The 21,147-nt window shown below is 55.0% G+C and overlaps 7 protein-coding genes across 7 annotated transcripts; 3 read left to right on the top strand and 4 right to left on the bottom strand.

Moving 5' to 3' along the window:
• Positions 1-1,198: 1,198 nt before the first annotated feature.
• Positions 1,199-3,595, bottom strand: CSN5 (proteasome regulatory particle subunit RPN11; the record flags this gene model as incomplete). The annotated part of the gene is made up of 3 exons (XM_003855786.1): positions 1,199-2,309; positions 2,363-2,613; positions 3,342-3,595. The coding sequence occupies 3 exons, from the start codon at positions 3,408-3,410 to the stop codon at positions 1,565-1,567; spliced, it is 1,065 nt and encodes a 354-aa protein (XP_003855834.1).
• A 454-nt stretch (positions 3,596-4,049) lies between these two features.
• On the top strand, positions 4,050-5,722 carry HDA2402 (histone deacetylase; the record flags this gene model as incomplete). The annotated part of the gene is made up of 2 exons (XM_003857763.1): positions 4,050-4,512; positions 4,575-5,722. Coding segments are annotated over 2 exons (1,524 nt in total), but the record flags the coding sequence as incomplete, so codon positions are not given.
• Positions 5,723-6,506: 784 nt separating this feature from the next.
• Positions 6,507-7,822, bottom strand: MYCGRDRAFT_64857 (uncharacterized protein; the record flags this gene model as incomplete). Its single annotated transcript, XM_003855785.1, has 2 exons — positions 6,507-6,962; positions 7,083-7,822. 2 exons carry the CDS (start codon positions 7,674-7,676, stop codon positions 6,507-6,509), a joined length of 1,050 nt encoding a protein of 349 aa, XP_003855833.1.
• Positions 7,823-9,898: 2,076 nt separating this feature from the next.
• Positions 9,899-10,694, bottom strand: MYCGRDRAFT_51803 (uncharacterized protein; the record flags this gene model as incomplete). Its single annotated transcript, XM_003855784.1, has 1 exon — positions 9,899-10,694. The coding sequence occupies one exon, from the start codon at positions 10,683-10,685 to the stop codon at positions 10,056-10,058; it is 630 nt and encodes a 209-aa protein (XP_003855832.1).
• A 1,233-nt stretch (positions 10,695-11,927) lies between these two features.
• On the top strand, positions 11,928-13,276 carry MYCGRDRAFT_88586 (uncharacterized protein; the record flags this gene model as incomplete). Its single annotated transcript, XM_003857764.1, has 3 exons — positions 11,928-12,274; positions 12,406-12,668; positions 12,804-13,276. The coding sequence occupies 3 exons, from the start codon at positions 11,928-11,930 to the stop codon at positions 13,274-13,276; spliced, it is 1,083 nt and encodes a 360-aa protein (XP_003857812.1).
• Positions 13,277-13,576: 300 nt separating this feature from the next.
• Positions 13,577-18,420, bottom strand: MYCGRDRAFT_88585 (uncharacterized protein; the record flags this gene model as incomplete). Its single annotated transcript, XM_003855783.1, has 2 exons — positions 13,577-13,773; positions 14,502-18,420. 2 exons carry the CDS (start codon positions 18,418-18,420, stop codon positions 13,577-13,579), a joined length of 4,116 nt encoding a protein of 1,371 aa, XP_003855831.1.
• A 1,273-nt stretch (positions 18,421-19,693) lies between these two features.
• MYCGRDRAFT_88584 (uncharacterized protein) lies at positions 19,694-20,656 on the top strand (the record flags this gene model as incomplete). The annotated part of the gene is made up of 1 exon (XM_003857765.1): positions 19,694-20,656. The coding sequence occupies one exon, from the start codon at positions 19,694-19,696 to the stop codon at positions 20,654-20,656; it is 963 nt and encodes a 320-aa protein (XP_003857813.1).
• Positions 20,657-21,147: the final 491 nt, after the last annotated feature.

The following is a 21,147-nucleotide window of genomic DNA, read 5'->3' as shown; positions in this document are numbered from 1 at the left end:
ACAACTTGAACCTGTGGCCGGAAGTGTACGTTCCCAACTCCTGCTCCGCCATCAGCACCTTCGGCTCCAAGCCTGCCTCCGCCGCCGCAGCTGAGTTCTCCAAGGCAGCAGCGTCATACGCCGCTGGCTCGAAGGCTGCGTGGGAAGCTCCCTTCGCCAAAGCCAAGTTCCCGCTGCCTACTCGTCCATCGTGGTCAGACTACGCCGCTGCACCATCGGCTCAGCCAGTCGCCACGAGCGCTGCAGTGACAAAGCCGAGCGAGACTGCCGCAACGCCGAGTGGTACTGCATCTTCCGCGCCATCCGCACCTTCCCCATCGCCTGCACCATCATCAGCTGCAGGAACCGCAGGAGGAGACGGCGTGGTGACCCTCACGACAGTCGTGGTCATCACCTCCACCCTTGGACCAGGTGAACCAATCCCCACTGGATCCTCCACGGCTGCCTCCTCTCCCGCCGCCTCGACCTCAGCCGCACCATCCTACCCTCCGCCCGCCTCCTCCCCTCCCGCCCTCTCCTCCGCTCTGCCCACTCCAACCTTCTCAGCAGGCGAGGACTCCGCGCCCATCCCGACCATCACATCCTTACCAGGCTCCGATCCCGCTGCTCCTTCGGGAGCCATGCCTGCCAAGCCAGCGAATGGGACTGTGCCTGAGGGACGGTATCGGCGGTGGCATGCGCGGAATTTTGGATGAGTGAGAGGAACCCGGAGTTCTGGGAGGACATTAGAAGCGGCATAGATACCCCCTTGGGAGGATGAAATTTGAGCGATAGGATTTTGTATATGAAATTGAATGGAAATAACGTTAAAAACTGCTTCTGCGCTGAGCTTGTTGTCTTGTAGCAAATTTGCCAAAATGTGATGTCGGTACCTGTGATCACCACCTTCCACATCGTAAACTGAGAAGTTGCCCGCTTGAAAGACACAGTTCCCCTAATAGGCGTGGTAGGTAGGCTTCTCGAGCGATGCAAAACGACATGTGTTTTGCCGCGATGCGGCGTGTAGGATATAGAATCTTGAGTTACCTCTCTAGCACAGCGCTCTTCTTACTGCAGTGCGTCTACCTTGGTGTCTGCGTGCAAGATGTATGTTGAAGAAGAGGCAGCGCTGACGGTCGGATTAGCGTTGTTGGCTGTTGGCCTGAGACTCAGTGAGGTAGCCTCGAGATTGTACTGGGAGACACATCTAGAGCGTGATGTGTCAAATGTTGCGCCTATGTCCTTGAACATGCACCGCGCTCGATTGTGCGTGGAGCATCTTCTTGTCTGCATAGCTTGCTTCTCGCCGCTGAAGCTTTGTTCAATGACGCATTGATCTCGATTGTGATTTCGACCGGAATTACACCATCAGCAGGAGTGCAATGAGGAGGCAGGAGGTGATTGCTGTAGTCGTGTCATTCGATTCGGCTATTGCACCTTCGAAATCTGGCGGCAGTCCTGGTAGAGACCTCGCCACGCAAGGTACTGCAGCGCTGCTTTCTACCACCCTCGTCCTCCTTGCCTGGCGTCGAGCGCTATGCACTGTAAGAACAAAGAACGTCCATCGCCTCCTTCCTGCGTCTCCTCAAAGATCCTCATCATCCACCTCCATCGCGCTCTGATCCGCGCCCGCGTGTCCATTCGCCTTGCCATTCGTACCCTTCCCATTCACTCCCCGACCAGATCCCAATCCCTCACCGGCAGCACCCGGCACCGAAGCCTCCTTGTCGATCATCTGCCTCGTCACGCCCACAATGTTGTCTTCAATCAACTCCTGCCCCACCGTCTCGATGTGCTTCTTCGGATCCACCTTGCCCACATATCTCGTGCGAAGCTGCTCCTTGGTCAACTCTGTCTCCTCCTTCACCCGCTTTTCGTAGCCTTCAGCGAGAGAAACGAGTTTCTTCAAGTTCGCGCCGTTGCGACAGCCTTCTGCGGCAAAGTCGGGCATGGTGAGAGCTTCGGTCCAGACGGTCTTGTGCAGATTCATGAGCATGCCCTCTTCGAGAGCCGTCTTGCGGTAGCCGATGCCGATGCTGTAGTAGTGGCGGTTGAGACCGTGGATGAGCGCTTGGATGCTGGGCTTGTTGAGGTGGCCCAAGTTGGATGTGGTTTGGCGCGGTTCTTGACCGAGCATGAGAGTTTGTGGGTTGATGAGGCGGAAGGCGTCGATCACGACTTTGCCCTTGACGGACTGGATGGGATCGATGACAACAGCCACGGCGCGAGGTGTGAGTTGTTCGAAGGATTGTTGGGTGTTGATGTCGACGCTTGACAGCCAGCAGCCGAAGCCGGGATGTGAGTGGTACCAGCCGACGACGGTCTCGGGTCTGAAAGAGGTCAGCAAGAAGCCCGTGGTATCGCGGAGTGTGCATGTTCATACCTGCCCGTCTGCCGTAGCATGTCCATCATCTTCGTTTGAAACACTGGATCGACAGCCTCAACAGACACGCCGGTACCTGATTGAGGCATAGCGAACACATCCACTACTCGTACGGTGTAGTCATCCACGAATTCTCCAAGCATCAAACCCATGACTTCCATGGGCACACCAGCCCGACCGTGCCGCAGCATCTTGAGTAGTGCGAGCGAGGAAATGTATACAGTCTCGGCGTTGTCGATGATGTTCGTGTCCTGTCAGAAGCAATGTCAGCGGTCGTTCTCCAAAAGTATAAGGCTTGTGATGTGAGTGAGTGTGGCCGTTCCAGTTGATCCTCAGCAGGCCGCATGAGGCAAGAGTTCTCGGGCGGCTGCCGGTCTTCCGCTTCCTTGAAGAGTTCGAGGCTGTCCAGTGAGTCTGCGCCGTTCCCAAAGTCCTGAAAAGGTGATATGTCGCGCAGTGCAGCATACCGTCTCTCCAATATTGGACCGCAATAGATGACGAGCCATGTCCTCCTTCACTTCAGAGACACCCAGACCGCTCTCTTTGAAGCGACCTTCGGAAGGCAGTTGGTCGAACTTCGCCAGGGCACGCAGGAATTGTTTGAGCTTGGTACCAGCTTGCGACGAGTCTTCTTGAGGCCAGCGCGACGGCATTGCGTATGGTTCCTGATTGAGCGGCTCATTACGGAAAACATCACAACGTCCAAGTTGCAGGAGTCAAAGGCTACGAAAAGCAGCAGCGCTTGCATGCCTTCCTCCCCCACGACATCCATCACAGCTCTGCCACGTCTGACGGCTCCTTCGCCATTCCCTTCTCATCCTCGGCCAAGTCAGTCGCACAGTCCACCGGATGTTGGTATGTGTCCATTCCAGATGCTCTTCTCCACTCCCGCACAATCCAGCCAGTCCAGTTCAGTCCAGCTCCGGAAGCGCACTCACTCAACACATCACAAACATGAAGCTTCACGTGCTATTCTTACCTGTGCTGGTCCTCCGCCTCCACCTCCCATGCCTTGCGCGGCTGCCAACATTCTCGATAACCGGTCCATGATGGAAGATGTGAAAGGTGTGGTATTTGTGAGTCGTGTGATGGAAGCTCTTCGGGTTCGCCTTCGGTGATGATCGCTCGTTGAATGTCGGACAGTTAGGCTTCGTCGTGCGTATCGGTGAGTTAGAGACGAAGGTGATCGGATGATTCGGAGGGGGTGGTGTCGGTGGTGGTGGCGGTGATGAGATGGCGGCGGTGATGATTTGAAGTGGACGAGGCAGATGGCAACGCGCCAGGACTGGATCATGAAGCATCGAGCTCGGAGGTCCGCCGCCAAGCTCGCATATGCCGAAGATCTGCCGGCCTAGAGCATCGGCTTCATATGCGAGCTTCCATCTTCCATCTTCTCTATACATCTCCCCTCCTCCTACACATTGCACTCTCCGTCAATCACAAGAACGATCAATTGCAGCAATGCAGTAGACTACGGCGATCGATCAGGACCACGCATTTGATCAACCACTCCTTCACAGCAACAACGATTTGGCACGCGACCAGAGCGAAGACTGCTGTGCGCCTGGGCTCTTCAGCTTGACCTTCACGACCACAAACACCTCCTAACTTCGAACAATCGCCCACCATGGTCAACATGCCACCCGGTACCGGCGGGTACACGCCCCTCGACGCACCCGGCACAGGTACCAATGCCGTCTCCTCGCAACCCAAGAAGGTCGCATACTTCTACGATTCCGACGTCGGCAACTACGCCTACAATGCCGGTCACCCAATGAAGCCGCATCGCATTCGGATGGCCCACTCGTTGATCATGAACTACGGACTGTACAAGAAGCTGGAAATCTACCGTGCGAAGCCAGCATCCAAGTACGAAATGACACAATTCCACACCGACGAGTATGTCGATTTCCTGCAACGCGTAACACCGGACAATATGGACGGTTTCGTGAAAGAGCAGGGCCGCTATAACGTGGGAGACGATTGTCCTGTTTTCGACGGCCTGTTTGAGTTCTGTGGAATCAGTGCGGGAGGCAGCATGGAGGGAGCGGCCAGACTGAACAGAGGGAAGTGTGATGTGGCTGTCAACTGGGCTGGTGGTCTGCATCATGCAAAGAAGAGCGAGGCTTCTGGCTTCTGCTACATCAATGGTATGCCTACGACATTATTCGACTTGCGACACTCAGTGTACTGACCATTCTCTCCTCTCCAGACATCGTCCTGGGCATTCTCGAACTCCTCCGCTTTCACCCTCGTGTTCTCTACATCGACATCGACGTCCACCACGGTGATGGCGTCGAAGAGGCTTTCTACTCCACCGACCGCGTCATGACAGTCTCCTTCCACAAATACGGCGAATACTTCCCAGGAACTGGAGAGCTGCGCGATATTGGTGTTGGCGCGGGCAAGAACTATTCAGTCAACTTCCCTCTCCGCGACGGCATTGATGACAAGAGCTACAAGGGCATCTTTGAGCCAACCATTGGCTGGGTTATGGAATACTACAAGCCAACTGCTGTCGTCCTCCAATGCGGTGGTGACTCCCTATCCGGAGACCGACTTGGCTGCTTCAACCTCAGTATGCGCGGACACGCCAACTGCGTCAACTTCGTCAAGTCATTTGGCCTTCCAACTCTCATCCTCGGTGGCGGTGGCTACACCATGCGCAACGTCGCACGGACTTGGGCATTCGAGACGGGTCAACTTGTGGGCGTGGAAATGGGTTCCGATCTTCCCTTCACCGACTACTACGAATACTACTCGCCAGACTTCGAACTTGATGTCAAGCCTAGCAACATGGACAACGCAAACTCTCCCGAATACCTCGAGAAGATCAAAAACCAAGTTCTGGAGAATCTCAAACGCACCACGCAGCACGCTCCCTCAGTTCAAATGCAAGACGTCCCTCGCGAGCCTCTCGGCATGCACAACTCCGGCCCAGACGGCGAAGCGGAGACTTTCGAGGAGCAAGAAGATCGTCTCGACGACGAGGAGGCAGACGCGGAGTCGGGCAAGGATCGTAGGTACACGCAACGTTTGTGGGATAAGAAGATCGAGCGTGATGATGAGATGGACGAGAGCGACGACGAGGAGCTCGCCGAAGCAAACGGTGTGAAGAAGCAGCCGGGAGCACAGAGGCGAAGAGGAATCATGGACTACAACAACCCACACGCCCCAGCGGATCGCAGCGGCGCTAATACCCCTGTGGACGACGCACAAAGCTTGAATGGAGATGCACAACAAGAGGACGAGGCGATGCAGCTTGATGGCCAGCCACAGCCAACGAGTGCTCCTGCGGAAGAAGTCGTGGCGCAAGAGACTTCGAAGAGCAGAAGTCCGCTGGCCCAAGCTGAGCCGGCCGTTAAGCCTGAGGTGGAAAATGGTGGGAATGGCGATGCCAAGTTGGATGTTGGCGGAGAAGCGAATGCCGATGATGGCGACGCGATGCAAGTCGACGAGCGCGCTTCTGCAGCTGCGGCTCCTACGGAAGAGCCCGCACAAGCACAAGAGGCTTCGCGACCAGTTCCCACCATCACTTCTTCCGCGGCGCACACTCTCCCGGTCGCGACGGCGGAGGCTGAGAAAGCAGGGTCTGCAGGCGCGACTTCGGCGACGGCGGAGGCGAATGTGGATGCTGATAAGATGGATGAGGGTGGTTCGTGAGAAAGTCATAGCTCGCGCGGATGAGTATGGGCACGCGGCTGGTTTGATGGCTGGGATGAATGTGGGTACCTACCAGATTTTGTGGCATTAGCGAGGGCGTGGGTGGCGTTGCATGTTTTTTTGTCATTTTCATGACTTCAACTCGAGATCAAATAGAAGCATCCGCAGAAATGGAACGACTTCAGACATGGAAGGAGGAGAGTGTTTTCGAGGTCGAGCATGAGTGACTTTGGCGAAAACTGTGCAACATTGGCCAAGGCACGTCGAGTCGTTCGACGAAGCGGATATTTCGTGTGGCTTTGTTCATTCGTGAGACTCTCCACTAGTTGCAGAGGACCCCACGAGCATCGGCCTCGTACGTGCTCGTTTGTCTCGTCTCCTGTGTCCACGGACATGAGTTCGAAAATGCATCCTCCAGCGCCAACGCTAAATATCAAAAGTCTCGAGAACCCCTTCCTGCCTGCCATCTCATCTCCCGAGTTCAAACCTTCAACCACTGCTCAAAATACACACACTCCGCCGCATTAATCGGCCCACTATCATGACACAAATCAAACACCGGACAATGCCCACACGGCGCCTGCGTCAATCCCGTCCCGACCGCCTCCTCAAACTCCTCGAACACCGATCCCGGCGGCTTAAACGACACTCCTCGCACGGTGCGGTATCCCCAACCTGCGCCGTCGTGTCGTCGGATTGGTTCGAGTTTGTCGTCCCAGATTAGGACGTCGATGCACCCTTGGATCTCGGCGACGGTGAGAGACGCGGCTTTGGTGGGTTTGATGGCGGAGGAGGTGGTGAGGAATTGGTGGATTTCTTCGGCGGTGGGGTAGGAGTGAGTGCCGGCGCGGTAGAGGAGTTGGGTGTGGTCGGTTTCGAGATCGGGGCGGAGTGAGCGGTATTTGGGACGGGTGGAGGAGGCGATGTCTTCGATGTCCTGAGCGGGGCGTTTGCGTTTTTTGCTGGCGGTGTCGTTGTCGTCTCGGACGAGGATGGGAGAGCTGCGGTCGTTGTCTTTTTTGGAGGATTTCTTTTTGGGGGGGTTGGCCCAGCTGACTGTTCGGACCCAGAAGACGATGAGGTTGAGGAGTTCGTCGCGAAAGGATTCATCGAGATCGCCGGCGTCGAAGAAGCTGTTTCCTGTTACGTCTTCGCTAGGAGAGAGGTGGCTGAGCATGTATGTTCGCTGGGCGGGTGCTTTGACGCTTTTGACGGATTTGATGAGGTTGCCCTTTTCCATCTTCGACAGCGCCTTCTGTACGACATTTTGGGCGATGCTCGTCTTCTTCTTCAGATCGCGTGTCCAGATTCCAGTGGTATGTGCTTCTTCGATGATCTCGTAGATTGTCTTCTCATCTCGGTCGAGGTTGACGATTTGTCGTGCTGCTTCTCGTGGTCGCACGCTCCATCCTAGCTTTCCGCCGACTTTTACTGTGCGGAAGAGTCCTTTTTGGGCGAGGAATTGTACCAGTGGCATGAGCTCTCGCGTGTTTGCGATGCTGCCCAGCTGGAGGAGCTCATCTTGTTGGAAGACTTTGCTGCGTGCGCCGTTTTCGTCTACCGAGGCTGCGGCAATGATGACATAGAGAGCGTCGCTGGCATTGGGGACGGACACTTTTTCCTCGTCCTCCTCTTTCGCGGCGGCAGACATGTTGTAGGTTGGATATGAATGCGTTTCGTGGTGGTGAGATGTGAATGTATGCGCGAGGCGCTAGAGCTCGATGCTACCGGGTCGGCATGGGTGAGTCGTCGATCGTATGTGCTCGTGCGAGATGGGTCGGGCGGGTCGTGAAGAGTGCTGTGGAAGCGTTATGGTATGAGTCGAATGTCGAAGTCGAATCTTGAAGTTGGAGGCACTTCCGCCAAAACTTTCTGAGCGCGCCGCTTCCTTCCCCGCGATTTTTAAGCTCGGCCGCGCCGGTGCGCCAGCGAAACTCTAACAGACCATGCTCGATCAACTCGACCTCCTTTCACATGGCATCGATACTTACGTCCTTTACACAACAATCCTCTCGAACGAAAGGACTGTGAGTCCGCGGACTGTGATGCACTATACACAGATGCAGAAACGGCCTGTCTGTTCGATCAGACATTGTCCGTGTTTGCAAGTCTCAAAGGCACGAAGCATCGACTGGCAGCGAACGGCATCTCCTGCGAACAGAGTCTCGAGACATCGGGACTTGGGCAAGTCAAGCAGACCTGGGGCTGGCATGCAGCCCCTTTCGGTGCAAGCTCCAACGAACAGAGCGAGGATGCCGGCTTTCTGCGATCGTTCTGCGTCTTCAAGCACGCTTTCAAGCTGCAAGTCTCCGCACAGCAGCCGGGGCTGACTGAGCAGTTGCCACGAGCAATTCCTGCTCGCACCGCTCAATCTTCATGATCCGAAGTCCAGTATCCCTCTCTTCCATGTGGTTGCCGCAGTTCAACATGAAACTCGCCATTCCCAAAGTCCAGACCACGGCCCAAGACTTCGTCCCGAAGCAAATCTCCGACCGCCTCCACTTGCAAAGTTCACTCGCCGATTGCCATCACACCTCCCTGCAACGATCACCGCAAATTTCTATCGCACAAACCACTGATTCGCTCCGAGTACATCGACATTGCACAAAATCCACAATTCATGTCTCGATCAGGAGAAATCACTGGCGTGTGATGCAGGCGGTCCCACGTTACATGCGCCATGCGGGACCACGCGAGTTGAGTACTGTGGTGAGGAATTGAGGAGGTATTGTGCTACATCGAACCTCTGGTTTCTCTTTCGTCTTTCCCAGCTCCTTTTTCCACTGCCTGATTCAGTCTACGCCACTTCCTTCTTAGACTTAACGCGCATTGCAACAAGAAGCTCAGACGCCTGCTTTTCGTACTCCTCCACGCCTCACACCGAAGCCCAAACCCACCCTCCCTCCCGCATTCCTCAAAAGCTCTCGGGTCAAGCCTAGATCTGAACCGACCACCTCAAGCAGCATCAAGCTTCTCCATCCCGCCCACGGTCTGACTCCTCGACATCACCACAAGCTCGACATATCAAGAGGCATACAGCTTGAGATCCTCGACAAACACCCTCATCGCCCTCTCTCCCACGCAAAATGGCAGGCGTCCAAGATCCCGCCTTCTGGAAACGCTTCTCCACCGCCGCACACCTCGACCTCGAACAGCAACAGGCGCAGAATCAGCAGTCGCGGAAAAGTCGTCCGTACGTTGACCTCTCGAATTTCTGCTCATGATGTACAGCGTGCTAAAGAAGTGATGTTCTAGTGATGACTGGCTCTCCCGACAAAAAGCCAAACGCCCCCGGAGGACGTGTATATGCTGGACGTTCTGGCTGTGCTTCTTTGCGTTTGTGGCGGGGGTGGTGGTGCTTGTTATTTGGTTGTTGAACAGTGAGGTTTTGGGTGGGAAGAGAGAGGGTAGAGGTGGTGGTGGGATTGTGGCATGAGGAGGCGGGAAGGGGGAGTCTTGGAGAGGTCGGGTACGGGAGAGGTCGAGGCGTGGGCGAGGCTGCGTGCCGTTGGGGTGAGGTTAAAGCCGTTGGGAGGAGGGAGAAGTGCGAATGTCCTTTTGTGTAAACAGCATATGATACCATGACAGCATGAGCGGAGATAACCAACACGAGGATATACAAGGGGAGAATCACAAGAGACCTGGACTGATTTCGAAGTTTCATACTCGCTTTTGCCTGTGATTCACAGTATGCAATCGCAAGACATCCGACCAACGCCATGCTAGTACACAGATCCACCCTGCCGAGCTTTCCCTTCTGCCTGAACGTCGCCTGTCAGCTACTGCTGGTGAATCGCTCATCGCATGCTGTGTAATCAGCGGAATGTGATCTGATGCGCACCATGTGCGCTTCTGACTGCAGTTTGTCGAGGTGTTTCAAGATGTGTCCTGAATGCGCGTGCGTTCTGACTGTGCGCCTTGTCTCCTGCTCGATCGTAGCAGTCTGCGCGCCTGCCTGTGCTTCACCTGCTGGCGATACCTCGCGGTACTTCACCGCCTATCTTGCTGATTCTTTCAATCCCTCATCCATCTACTCCCTCCTCCGAGTCGGCTCCGGCGAAGGGCTGCGCGTGACACTCCTCTCATCTCTTCCCCGAATGCGCAAGTGCTTCTTCGTAGCCAACTCCAACTCCTTCTCCAGATCCGGCGACGGCTCCTTGCGATGGATGAAATTGCAGAACCCTCCTCGTACACAGCCCTCACCACTATTGAGTCTGCAGCACGCTTCGCGGAAGTCCGTAACAGGGCTCAACTCGCAGTAAATCGGCCGCGCCGCATACCACCGACTGTTCAGCTCGTCACACGCCTTCTGCGCGGCGTCCTCGTACTTGAAGCGCGCGTACACATTCCCGATCAGATGGTCGTTGTTGTTGTCGCAGACTACCACCTCTTCCAGTTCCCCGAATTTGCACATTTCGCACCAGAAGTCGTCGTAGAAGGCGTCGAAGTGGTTTTGGAGTTGGGAGGGTGTCATGCGCGATTTGTTGTCGTAGGCGGGGTTTTGGTAGAGGTTCGGGAGGAGAATGGTTTGCGAGTAGGAGGGTTTGACGTGTTTGCGCGAGCAGCGGTCGCCGTGACGGCAGGCGCCGATTTTATAGTAGAATGAGCAGTTGACTTTGTCCTGCTCTGTGCCAAAGATGGAAGCCAGGTAGTTCGCCATGGTGGCGGTGTGTTGTGCGAAGGTGGTGGTGTTGCGTGGTGTGGTGGATGAGAAGCGATGCCTTGATGTTGGAGATGCAGCGCAAAGTCGAGAGCTCGGACAAGTTGCAGCCTGAGGCCAGAGCTCGTATGCCTCAGGCTTCCAGAAGCTTCTGACATTCACTTCAGCGGCGAGCGGCGACCTTAGCGCGACCGCTAGCCGATCGGCTCCCATCCGCTCCGACCGCACTCATGTCATCGATAATGCTTGGGATGGCACCGTCGCCTCTGGCTGTATCGGAGAGCAAATTGCCGCTGTGAGTTTCAGGACCGCCGGTACGCTCCGCCTACCTCCGAGTATGCCCATCGCGGCACTCGCCATACGGACAGAGAGCACATACAGTGAAGAAACTTTCGGCCAGTGCAGAAGAGCGCACCTTTCGAGACGTCTCTTCCGCTCGAGACACGCCAAATCTTCGATCTTCGAGCCTCCCAGCTGGCTGGTCCATTGAAGCGGAGAAGCTGCAGTCAGCCTGCAGGCTAGAAAGCCTTGAACGAGGCAAGCATGGGCGAAAAACCGTCCCGTCTTTTCGAACCACGCCATCTTCCTCTCTTGACCAATACCATGGAAGCGAGCTGCGTGCATGCACCCTTCAATGCGTTCTCTTGTGAGTTGTTCACTAAAGCCCTCTCAGCCTTGCCCTCATCGTGCTGACATGCATCAACTTATGCTAGGGTAGCTCCTCGATAGACCGGTATACTTGTCAATCAATCGGAGTTGTGCCCGTATGATCAGGGCAAAGGGATCCAGATCTCGCTTGATTGATTCTCTTGCAACCGGACCTTTGACCTAAGGTCATTCTCTGCTTGTTCTCACTAATGGTCGTACCAATCCCGCCAGAGTGGTCGCACGTCGATTGTAGCAGATGAGAAAGAGGACTGGAATTGAAGTGATTTCGACCTGAGGGTTCACCACCCGGGACGGCTACGCTACTCGAGAAGTCTCGCCTGCCAACAAATTCTACCATTATAACAGTACGCTGATGCATGCACGCCACGGGCATTTCATTGGTGGCCTCTTCCTCTCGAGCGTCGACATGTCAGCCACCGATAAGCTGGATGCCGACAAACCAAGCGACCCTTCACAGGCTTCCCTCACAGCCTGATCGGTGGGATGAGGGTTCCGCCTTAAAGCCAGGGTAGCATGCCGTGGTTTCATCATTGCCTTCCTCCAACCATTGAATTCTTGCAACAAGCGCGCATTATGAACTGGTACGGGATATCTGTCTTATGCCTGGCTTTGGCCAATGTCACGAGAGCTCAGGCAGATCCTTTGGTAGACTTCTGTCGTCGATGGTCGCACCAGACGACAGTTGTTGACAACAAGCTCTTCATATACGGTGGCTTTGTTACCTACGGCTCTCAGATCGAGGAGGATACCCAAAACTCGACCAACTCCCACCTACTGTATAGCGATCTCGGCTCCGTCGATCAGAACACTGGGATGCCAATCCAATATGATCTCTCCAAGCCGTCTGAGGTCCCAGTTGTGTCAGGAGGAGCACTGTGGTCAGACGACGTCAATAAGATCTTCTATTTGTTCGGCGGACAGTAAGTACAAAGCCGGCTTCTTAGCTGGAACACCGAAATGACCGCAGACAGGAACGATCAACAGGCTCAAAGTCCGCGGCAGAACACGATATGGTCCTATGAGGCTATGACATATTGAACAATGCGTGGAGAGAGATGCCTACAGACTCGAGATCTACGGACATCACGATACCCGCCTTCGGAGCCAGCACCACCGATCCAAATCAAGGAATCGGATATTATTACGGCGGGTGGACGGATAACAGCGGAGGTAATGCGTATTCTACTGCAGCAACAGCCAAGTCAAAGATGATTGTCTACGAGTACGAGAGCAATATCTGGCATGAGATCCGGTTCATCGACGATATCCCTCGGGCCGAGGGCGCATTGTTCTACATACCAGCCTCGGATCACGGTATGCTAATTTATCTTGGAGGCGTCGAGCAGAACGTCAATGGGACTTACGATGGAGCTGCCGTGGACAAAATCAACGTCTTTGACATTGGTTCCGGGGTATCATATACTCAGCAAACTTCTGGAACACCACCAGCCAAGCGGCGCCGATTTTGCGGTGGCGTCACTTGGCCTGATGATCGATCTTCGTACAACATATATCTGTATGGCGGATTGTCGCCTCAAGCAGACGGTGGCCTCGGATACAGCCATCATCCAATGTCTCAGCCTCAGACACACGACCCAACCCATCACGGCTTTCCTGCAATCAAAGATGGCAACCCCTACAGCGCAAACTCATATCCCAGCCCCGTTCCTTCATACCACCAAGCTCCATCCGCATCGCCTCCACTGGCGGGCAATTGGACCCCGGCACAGGCCTTTCTCTCTCCGCCGCCACCACAGGGGCAGGCATACTATCCTACGCCGCCTCCGCCGCAATTGCGGGATCCATCGCCGGGCCCTGTTCATGAAATGCCGAATGTAAGGAGTCCTACCAATGTGATGGACTTGCAGGGACCTTCGCCGTGGAAGTGGAGGTCGCCTGGGGGTGGCATTCGGGAGGAGTGATGCGTGGTCGAGATCTTTTGCTAGCAAGGTGTTGAAGATTGAGTGGTTGTGGCAGATTCAAGTGAACGACTGATCGCCAACTTTCCCAAGGAACATGGTACATTTCGCTGTTCCGTAGTTCCGTCTTCAGGTTTTCTTGGACAAACAACATTACGGAAGTATTTTCGCCGTCTACAACTGATGCTTCGGTGTTCAAGAAACCAGCCGACATCCTTTGCTTCAAGAAGACCAGCTCCTTACGTTCTCCATCCTGCCACCAACGTCTGGTCATGATGCCCGTCATACCCGTACAACGACATTCTACTCCTCGTTCTCTTCATCTCGCTCGCACAACGGACCACGATATACATGTTCCTCCTCCAGCTGCTCCGCGTACTGGTGGCCCTTCTCCGCCGCATCCGATATCCAGTCGAATGCTACTCGAGGGTAGAGCGCTGGCTCGGCTTGTGTGTCTTCGATGGACGGATTGACTTTGCTGGGCTTTTGGATCGCTGGATCTGTAGTGTGATACATCGCTCACATGCTTGTGGAGATGGACGACATACTGGGCGTTGGCATGGTAGGGCCTGGTTTGTGGCGGGTGATTGAAGCGGATTAGTAATCGGTTGGGAGAGAGTGGGTTGAAGCAGGTAAGGGATTCGGAAGGTCTTGTTGGTGATGGGGATGGTACCAGACCGCGCCTCGTTTATATGAACCACCAATTGAGCAGGTCTGTCTCAGCCTCAGAGACTGTGCCAAGTCCGAATTTGTCTCAGAGACAACATGTTCAGAATTGCATGCAGAGTCGAACAGCTGTCCAAGCCTCACGCTTTCTGTCATATGTCATGCCACTTTGATCCAGACGCGGTGTCTCGGTGCATCAACCACGACAGATCGACATTTGTGCGTTTAACGGCACGGTAGCCACTTTGTATCTCATGAAGCCCTGGCAAATGACGTTAGCATGTCGTGACTACAAGATGCTTTAAGGCATGATCCAAGCCACCTGGAAAGTGCTGCGCAAAAAGCAGAGCCAGCAAAGGACAGAAAGAGAAGCAAATAAATGTGGAGAGCGGGCCTGTGTCGCGCGGGCGACTTGTGTTCGTAATTCTCGTTAACAAAGTCCTGTATACCTTTTCCGCTGTCCGAATCAAGACTTCCATCATACCCTTCTGATCTTTTACAGTTCCTAATGCCCATCAATACTGTACCTTCACCCCTCCCCTCATCCCCTCCTTCCACAAACAGCAAATGCTCTTCGACTCGCACCACTTCTGCGCCATCCAAGGCTTGATCTCTTCCCTGCACAGCTCGTACTCCCCCAGCTCGTCAGCCACCTCCGGAGTATCATCGTCCTGCTTCTTCTTCTTACCCTTCTTCTTCGCCTTTGGAATGACCTTCCTTGTCTCGACCCGCAAGCCCTGCCCGTTGAGCCAACCTGTAAAGTCTTCCAACACAATCGGATCGAATAGTAAGATCTTTTCGTGCCAGGACGGGTTCACCATGTCGTTGCTGGGAGGTATATCGCGGACAGCTTTCGTGATCTGCGGGAAGAGGATGGCGCTGATGGAGGCCCACTGCGGGTCGCCGGACTTCAGCATTGTTGTCACGACGGCTGGCCCTTTGGCGCGTGGTGAAGGCGATCCGGAAAGCCGCAGCTCCAATGGACTGACCGAAGGGGAAGTGGAGGCAGCCCGACGGCGAGGCGGGGAGGGGGTTGGAGGATCAGAGTCGTAAATTTCGTCAATGTTCACGAAGTCGGAGGAAGTGGATTGCTGCGAGGCTGGTAACGTGATTCTGCCTTCCTTCACTTCCGGCAGTGTGAACGTGGTCGCGCTTTTCGGAGGGCGACCTCTCTTTTTCTGGGCTGGAGGGATGTTCTCGGTAGATGATGCATCTTTTCTTGGTCTCCCTCGAGGGCGCTTCTGCGCTGGTGGTGAGGTTGCGCTCGCAAAAGCTCGCTGTTGCAAGAATCTTGCGGAAGATTTTTGAGCAAGGACACTTGCGTTCCCGTCCAAGGTCTGGAGGGCAGCTCTTAATCGCGTTGGTGACGTCGCTACTCGGGCCAAGGCCGGTGCTGCACGCATGATGTTTGGGATCATCGGTAGAGGGAAGGTGGAGGCATGCCCTTCCGCCTTCTCAGCGCCATCACTTGACAATAGCATCCAGCTGTCGTCCGAATTGTGCGGTTCAGAGGGGAGCGCATGAGCACTTTCATCGCAGTCTTCGGGCTTGGGAAGGTCAAACACTGCCGGTTCCGGGTCTTGCACAGCGCGCTCGCCCGCGGGCGATGTGGCACAGAGGTCCACAACTTCCTGTCCGTCAAGCTGAGCGTCTGGAATGACATCAGTGGTCTCCTCGATGGCATGAAGAGCATCGACAACGGGCAATGTCTCCGCGGCATATTGCGAATGTGCGTCTTCTTCGCTATGCGCTTTCTGCTCGATAACAACGGGAGCCTTGGGCCGTTCTGTAAGCGCAAGAACATCTCCGCCGTGGTCTCTCGAGGCAGTGCACCACAAGTCCCGGGCGGCCTGTCCAATTGACAAGGAAGTGCCATGAGGAGCGCTGGGAACTTTGGCACAGCTTTTTCGACGAGGGCTGAAACGTGCCTGCAGGGTGCTCATCAACTCAGACTCTCGGAGCGCCGTTTGCATTTGCCGAATGAATGTCGGCGAATCGTCCACCGCCAGTTGACTTGAGGTGCCGAACAGAAATCCTTGCTGCGTCTCGATCGCCCGAGCTCGTTGTGGAGAGAGCAGAGGCGGTACCGCATTCGCATCGTTGAACTTCACTTTCTTGACCTTCGCGGGCTTCTGCAGCTTTGCTGCCCTTTCCGCCATCGCTGCCAAAGCCTCGGGATCTCCACCAACCTTGATCCTGCGTTTTCTTGTCTTTTTCACTTTGGCTGGCTTCTCTGTTAGTGCCTCACCCGCAGCCGCGTCCTCGGTCAAGGTGAGCGACTCCTTCTGTGGAGCAAAGAATTCGGACACAGTCGATTGCGCCGCCACGATTTCGGGTTCGGCGCGATATGCTTTGGTGGCAAGATCGGTAATTGTTTGCGGCTTTTTCTTGACTGCCTTGACTCGCTTCGCGGGAGCTGCATCTTTGGCTTTGCGAACCACAACACCGCCGGCTGTCTCATGCGCGAGCTCAATACGCCGTTTCTTCACGGCAGGCTCACCGGTGCCAGTGCGGGCGTTGGCAGTGGTACTGGTGGCCTGCGCACTGTAACCGAAACCACTGACCAACGCAGCAAGACTCGGTCCAGAGGGAGGAGACTCTTCCAATCGTCCCGAATCGACCGTACGGGGCGTGTCGACAGTCGCCGATTCAGTGTTCCGTGCTGGAGTCCAGCTTCTTCGTCGGCGAAAGTGAGGCAGCGGGAGATCTGGAGGTGGAGTAGAGTTCCTTCTCATGCTTTCGACTTCAAACACCGACTGAAGAGATTCCTCTGTCGCCGCCAGTGGTAGAGCCTGGCAATTGGCGATGACGTTGTCGACGAAGTAAGCAGATTGGCTCCAAGCGTTGCGATGAGCGTCGAATCCGCCCTGTGCATCTATGTCCTTTAGAACGCCTCCGCCATGCATGTCGTGAAGCGGAGGCACGATGGCATTAGCTGAGGCTGAGGCTGTGGCGTTCTCAACCTCCTTATTGCCACGAGCGACCCTCGGCTTCTTGACAGCCTTCCTGGCTTTCGCCGCTGGTTCAGTCAGCACATGCAAGACCGGCGCTGGTGGACCAGGATTCGGCGCAATGCCAGCGTGGTCGCCCGCGTCCAGATCCGGCTCATCAGAATTGAGAATGATGGAGGCCGACTTGGCAAGCTTCTTCGACCTCGCGGGACCAGAACCCTTTGACTGCCTGGCTTTTGGCATGCGTTTCCGAGGAGCCTTGGCGAGGGAGGGCTGCTCACTCAAAGATACCGTGTCCATTGCCTTATCCTTGAACGCCGCTGTCGCAACATCCGTAGTCACCGGCAGACTGATGACTGGCTGCTGCGGCTCAGAGGTCGACAGCGCTGAGTGTGTCTCGCCATACTGATACCTCGAGGCAAATTGGGAGGGTGATCGACCGAGTATGTTGGAGTCGCTTGCGTAAGATGTGGCCGATCGCACCATGAAGGGTGGTGCTACGTCGGTCTCTTGATTCTCTCGAAGCTTTGGGACGTCATCCAAGGTCTCCATCGCTGGCGGCGAAGCGTACTTCGGCGGGCTATCAGGTTGCAACGCGTACTCGGAAATACAGATGCTCGCCGTCCGAGATCCGGACTTTGGTCGTGATTCGGTAGTCTTGGATTTGCGAGGAGCAGACTTTGACACTTTGTTGCTGGCAGATGTCCGCCCGGAGTTGAGGTGCGAGGAACCATGCTTTCCAGTCTTGGCCACGCTCGCCTTTTTGCCAAGTGGCGAGACGGTTCGTCTCGAGCTTGGGCTGTTCGGGTTGAAGTCAAATTCGGAGAGTGAGATGCTCGTTCTGCGGGAAGCTGCGAGGTCAGGAGTCTCTTGACGTCCGGCAAGGACAGAAACGCTGGCTGCTGCCGGACTCACATTGCGAATCGCAGATGTTTGAGCAGGCAGCGCGAACTCGCTCAAAGGGGAGCGAGACAGACTTTCTGCTCCAGACTTTGCGCTCTTGCTCGACTTTGCAGTCTTCTTCAGCTTGCCGGTAGCAGTCTTGGAAGGTCTCGACAGATCATCGACAGCCTGTACTCTAGGCTGTGGTGCTTGTGTGTCATGTTCGTCCGTCTGTTCTTGCGCTTTCCTGCTCCTCGCTCGCTTGTTCACAGGTTCTTTCTCGATCCCGGCAACCTTGTCTTTGACGCTCTCCTCCCCCCGTGCAAGACCGTTCTTCACGCTCTTCCTGTGCTCGATATCTTCGACCCCCTCCTCCGTCCTATGAGCTGAAAGCTCGAATGCCTGGTTCCGCAACAAGCTGGCGGCGGAGGCAAAGCCCGTGCTGACGCCTTGAGGAATTTGTCGTGCCTTGGAACCAGTCGAGAGTCCGGGAGCGTGCAATTTGAAGAATGCGGAGGGGACGGGCAGATCGGGCGATGAAGATGTGAGCGGTTCGGCGGGCTTCTCATTGTTGTGTGGCGTTATCGACTGGAGTCGCTGCAGTTCGGGAGAGGACGACTGGATGACGACCGGGCTTTGCGCCGCCATGATGAAAGGTGCGAGGAGGTGGCATCTCCGGAGTGCGATGTTGTGAGACAACAGCTTGGGCGCAATTCGTGGAGAATGTTGTTGTATCGCCGCAAATGTGAGTGAAGTGGTGATGTGGAACTGGAAGCACTCTTGTCCCCGCGCCTGACGCGGACGGATCACGAAGTCCCGTGACCGGCGGGAGGAGCCGTCAAATTCCGACGATGGAAGAAGAAATCGACCTCACTCTCTCACTCTCACGCTCCACTCCCACTTTTCAATCTTTAAGCAAGAACATAGTGTCCGCTCACAATCCGCAGCAATAGCTGGATTCACGGGTATCTCATAGTGCTATCGCAAGTAGCCGGCTTCGGGGAACAGTCTTTGCCTTTTCCAGCACCGCGTTCAGGCCGCGCAAAACATGTCAAACAGCGCCCGCCTCTGGAAGGTTCCCTGCTGTTTACAGTGGAATGGTGGATGAAGTAAGCCAGTCAGTACCGTGTGCGGTGCGTACTCATTCAACTTCGAAGTCCTTGTGAAAAGAGCTGGTCGGTATCTCCATGATGGGACTGCGAATGGAGAGCTTCGTCGTCTGTGTTCAAGGCTGTACCATGGCGGGTTTACGAAACACGGACTCGCAGGTTCTAAAGTCATCCTGCAAGACATAATGCGAAGTCAAAGTTTGGCTGTTGCAGGATAGACCTCGTCTCTGCGTTCGCGGTGGGAGCTTAGCGTGGCGTATTAGTTCATAACGTGATCGTGGAGCATAGAAAGAGCGGCGAGCGGGCTGAGGAGACGGAACGTGATCTCTTACGCAAGAAACAAATGTATCTTGTGGTGGTGTTACCCGTGCACGGGCTGAAGCTCGCAATCTGAAGAGCGACGAGCCACAAAGTGGTCTTGGAGTATGGCTGAGAGTATCCGCATAGATCCAGCCTTGTCTGACTGGATGCGGGACGAGAGTCCTTGGCACTATGAAGCCGCTCGGTGCGGCCGTGCGCTCCCAGAATCGCCGGCGAGGGTCCTGAAAGCTGTCACTCGTTAGCGAGTTGCGGCTTCTTGATACGAAGCGACTACATTCATTTGAGGTGAAATATTCCTCCGCGTGAAATATTCCTCCGCGTGAAATATTCCTCCGCCACCCACAGACGCTTGCAATCGTCCACTGATCGTGGAGTGGATGAGGTTCCACGTTCATTCGACGCCATTCTACCAACGCATAGCCTGCAACACCACATCGACCATCACTGCGCACTCCACAAGTAGCCGGCAGACCATACCGTCAAGTTCGAGAATGTCCGTCCAACAAACAATCAACGAGGAGAGGATGGAGAACCGGGCAACATTGTCGCTCCAGTGCGAGTCCAGGCTGATCACCTCAGGCCACACGACGCCTGACTTCATCAATCGGATGAACAGCCTCTTACAAGACTACGTCGACATCGAGTACGGTCTCATCCTGCGCATTCGCCAAATTCTGAAGAACCGGGGTCTCGACCGGCAATGTTGGACCCCCGACCGCATCGACGGGTACGAGAGATTCACGGAGTCATGGATCTACAGGCTGGGCTATTCAACGAACTTTGAAAGGGACTTCTCCCCATCCGACATGATGGCTTTGATCGCAGATCTCGACGCTCTCCTGCTAGACGCTCAAATTGCGAATGATATCGAGTTCGAATGGCAGGATGTCTCGGCTGAGGGCGACCGGTTAGGGAAATGCTGCGAAGGTTCGCATCCGACCAAGCGGAAGATCATCATCTTTGCACTGGGTCGTACCTCTGCGGACATCTTAATCGGCACCCTTGTGCATGAGATGTGTCATGCCTTCATCGATATATCGCTCATTGATGAGCTCGGCCATGAATCAGCCTACGACCCTGAGGGTGGCAACACCGAGCCGTGGACCACAGCAATCGGAAGCACAGGCCATGGCTACTGCTGGCAAATGCTCGCTATGATCATGAACGACTGTTCGGAAGCCATTGGGTACCCTTTTGACCTTGGTTTTGAAGACGCTGGAAACAGCGACTTCGACGGACACCTCGGCGATCGCCTCTCCGGTCTAGGGCGATACGAAGTGGAGGAACCCAGCTCGCCATGGGCTACTTTACACGGTCGGCAGCAGCGGCGGGCCGAGGTTGACAGGGCTGAGAGGGAGGAAGCCAGGCAGGGGGAAGAGGAATCGTCCGAAGGATCTTCACCCGGAGAAGATACGATGATGGAGCTCACACAGAGCGATATCGTGGCGACTTGATGGACATAAACCATCGTCTGTTGTTGCTGGATTGGGGGGACTCTCGAGCTTTCGATTGTTCACAAGTCCAGCTATAGGCCCTAAGAGGACTGCAGCAAGTCAAGAATGGGCTGTACTTCGACAAAGATCAGGAGGAGTTGGGACCATCATTCGGGATGACAATGGCCACTGGCCTTCCACAAGCGTCAGTCTGGATCAGAGGCGAGGTTGGACCATCTTTTAGACTGTTAGAGGATCTCCATAGACGAGAGAGAGGGCATAATTAGCGATGTTCGCACGTTCAAGAGCTTGTAATCAAAAAAGCGGAAAAAGAATAATACTAATTATAAGGGCGAAGGCCCTTAAGCTATATAGACTAACTAAAACGAGCGAGTTATGTAATAATAACGAGCCCTTAAGTGAAACGGTGCCTAAGGCTTTAAGGGTTTAAGTAAACCTAAGGGAGGTTTTTAGTATTTTTAAACATCCTCCCCTTTAGTAAATACGTAACC

This window comes from Zymoseptoria tritici, chromosome 1, assembly GCF_000219625.1.
Source record: "Zymoseptoria tritici IPO323 chromosome 1, whole genome shotgun sequence".
Lineage (NCBI taxonomy): Eukaryota > Fungi > Ascomycota > Dothideomycetes > Mycosphaerellales > Mycosphaerellaceae > Zymoseptoria > Zymoseptoria tritici.
This window is presented reverse-complemented; position numbering and strand designations above follow the sequence as displayed.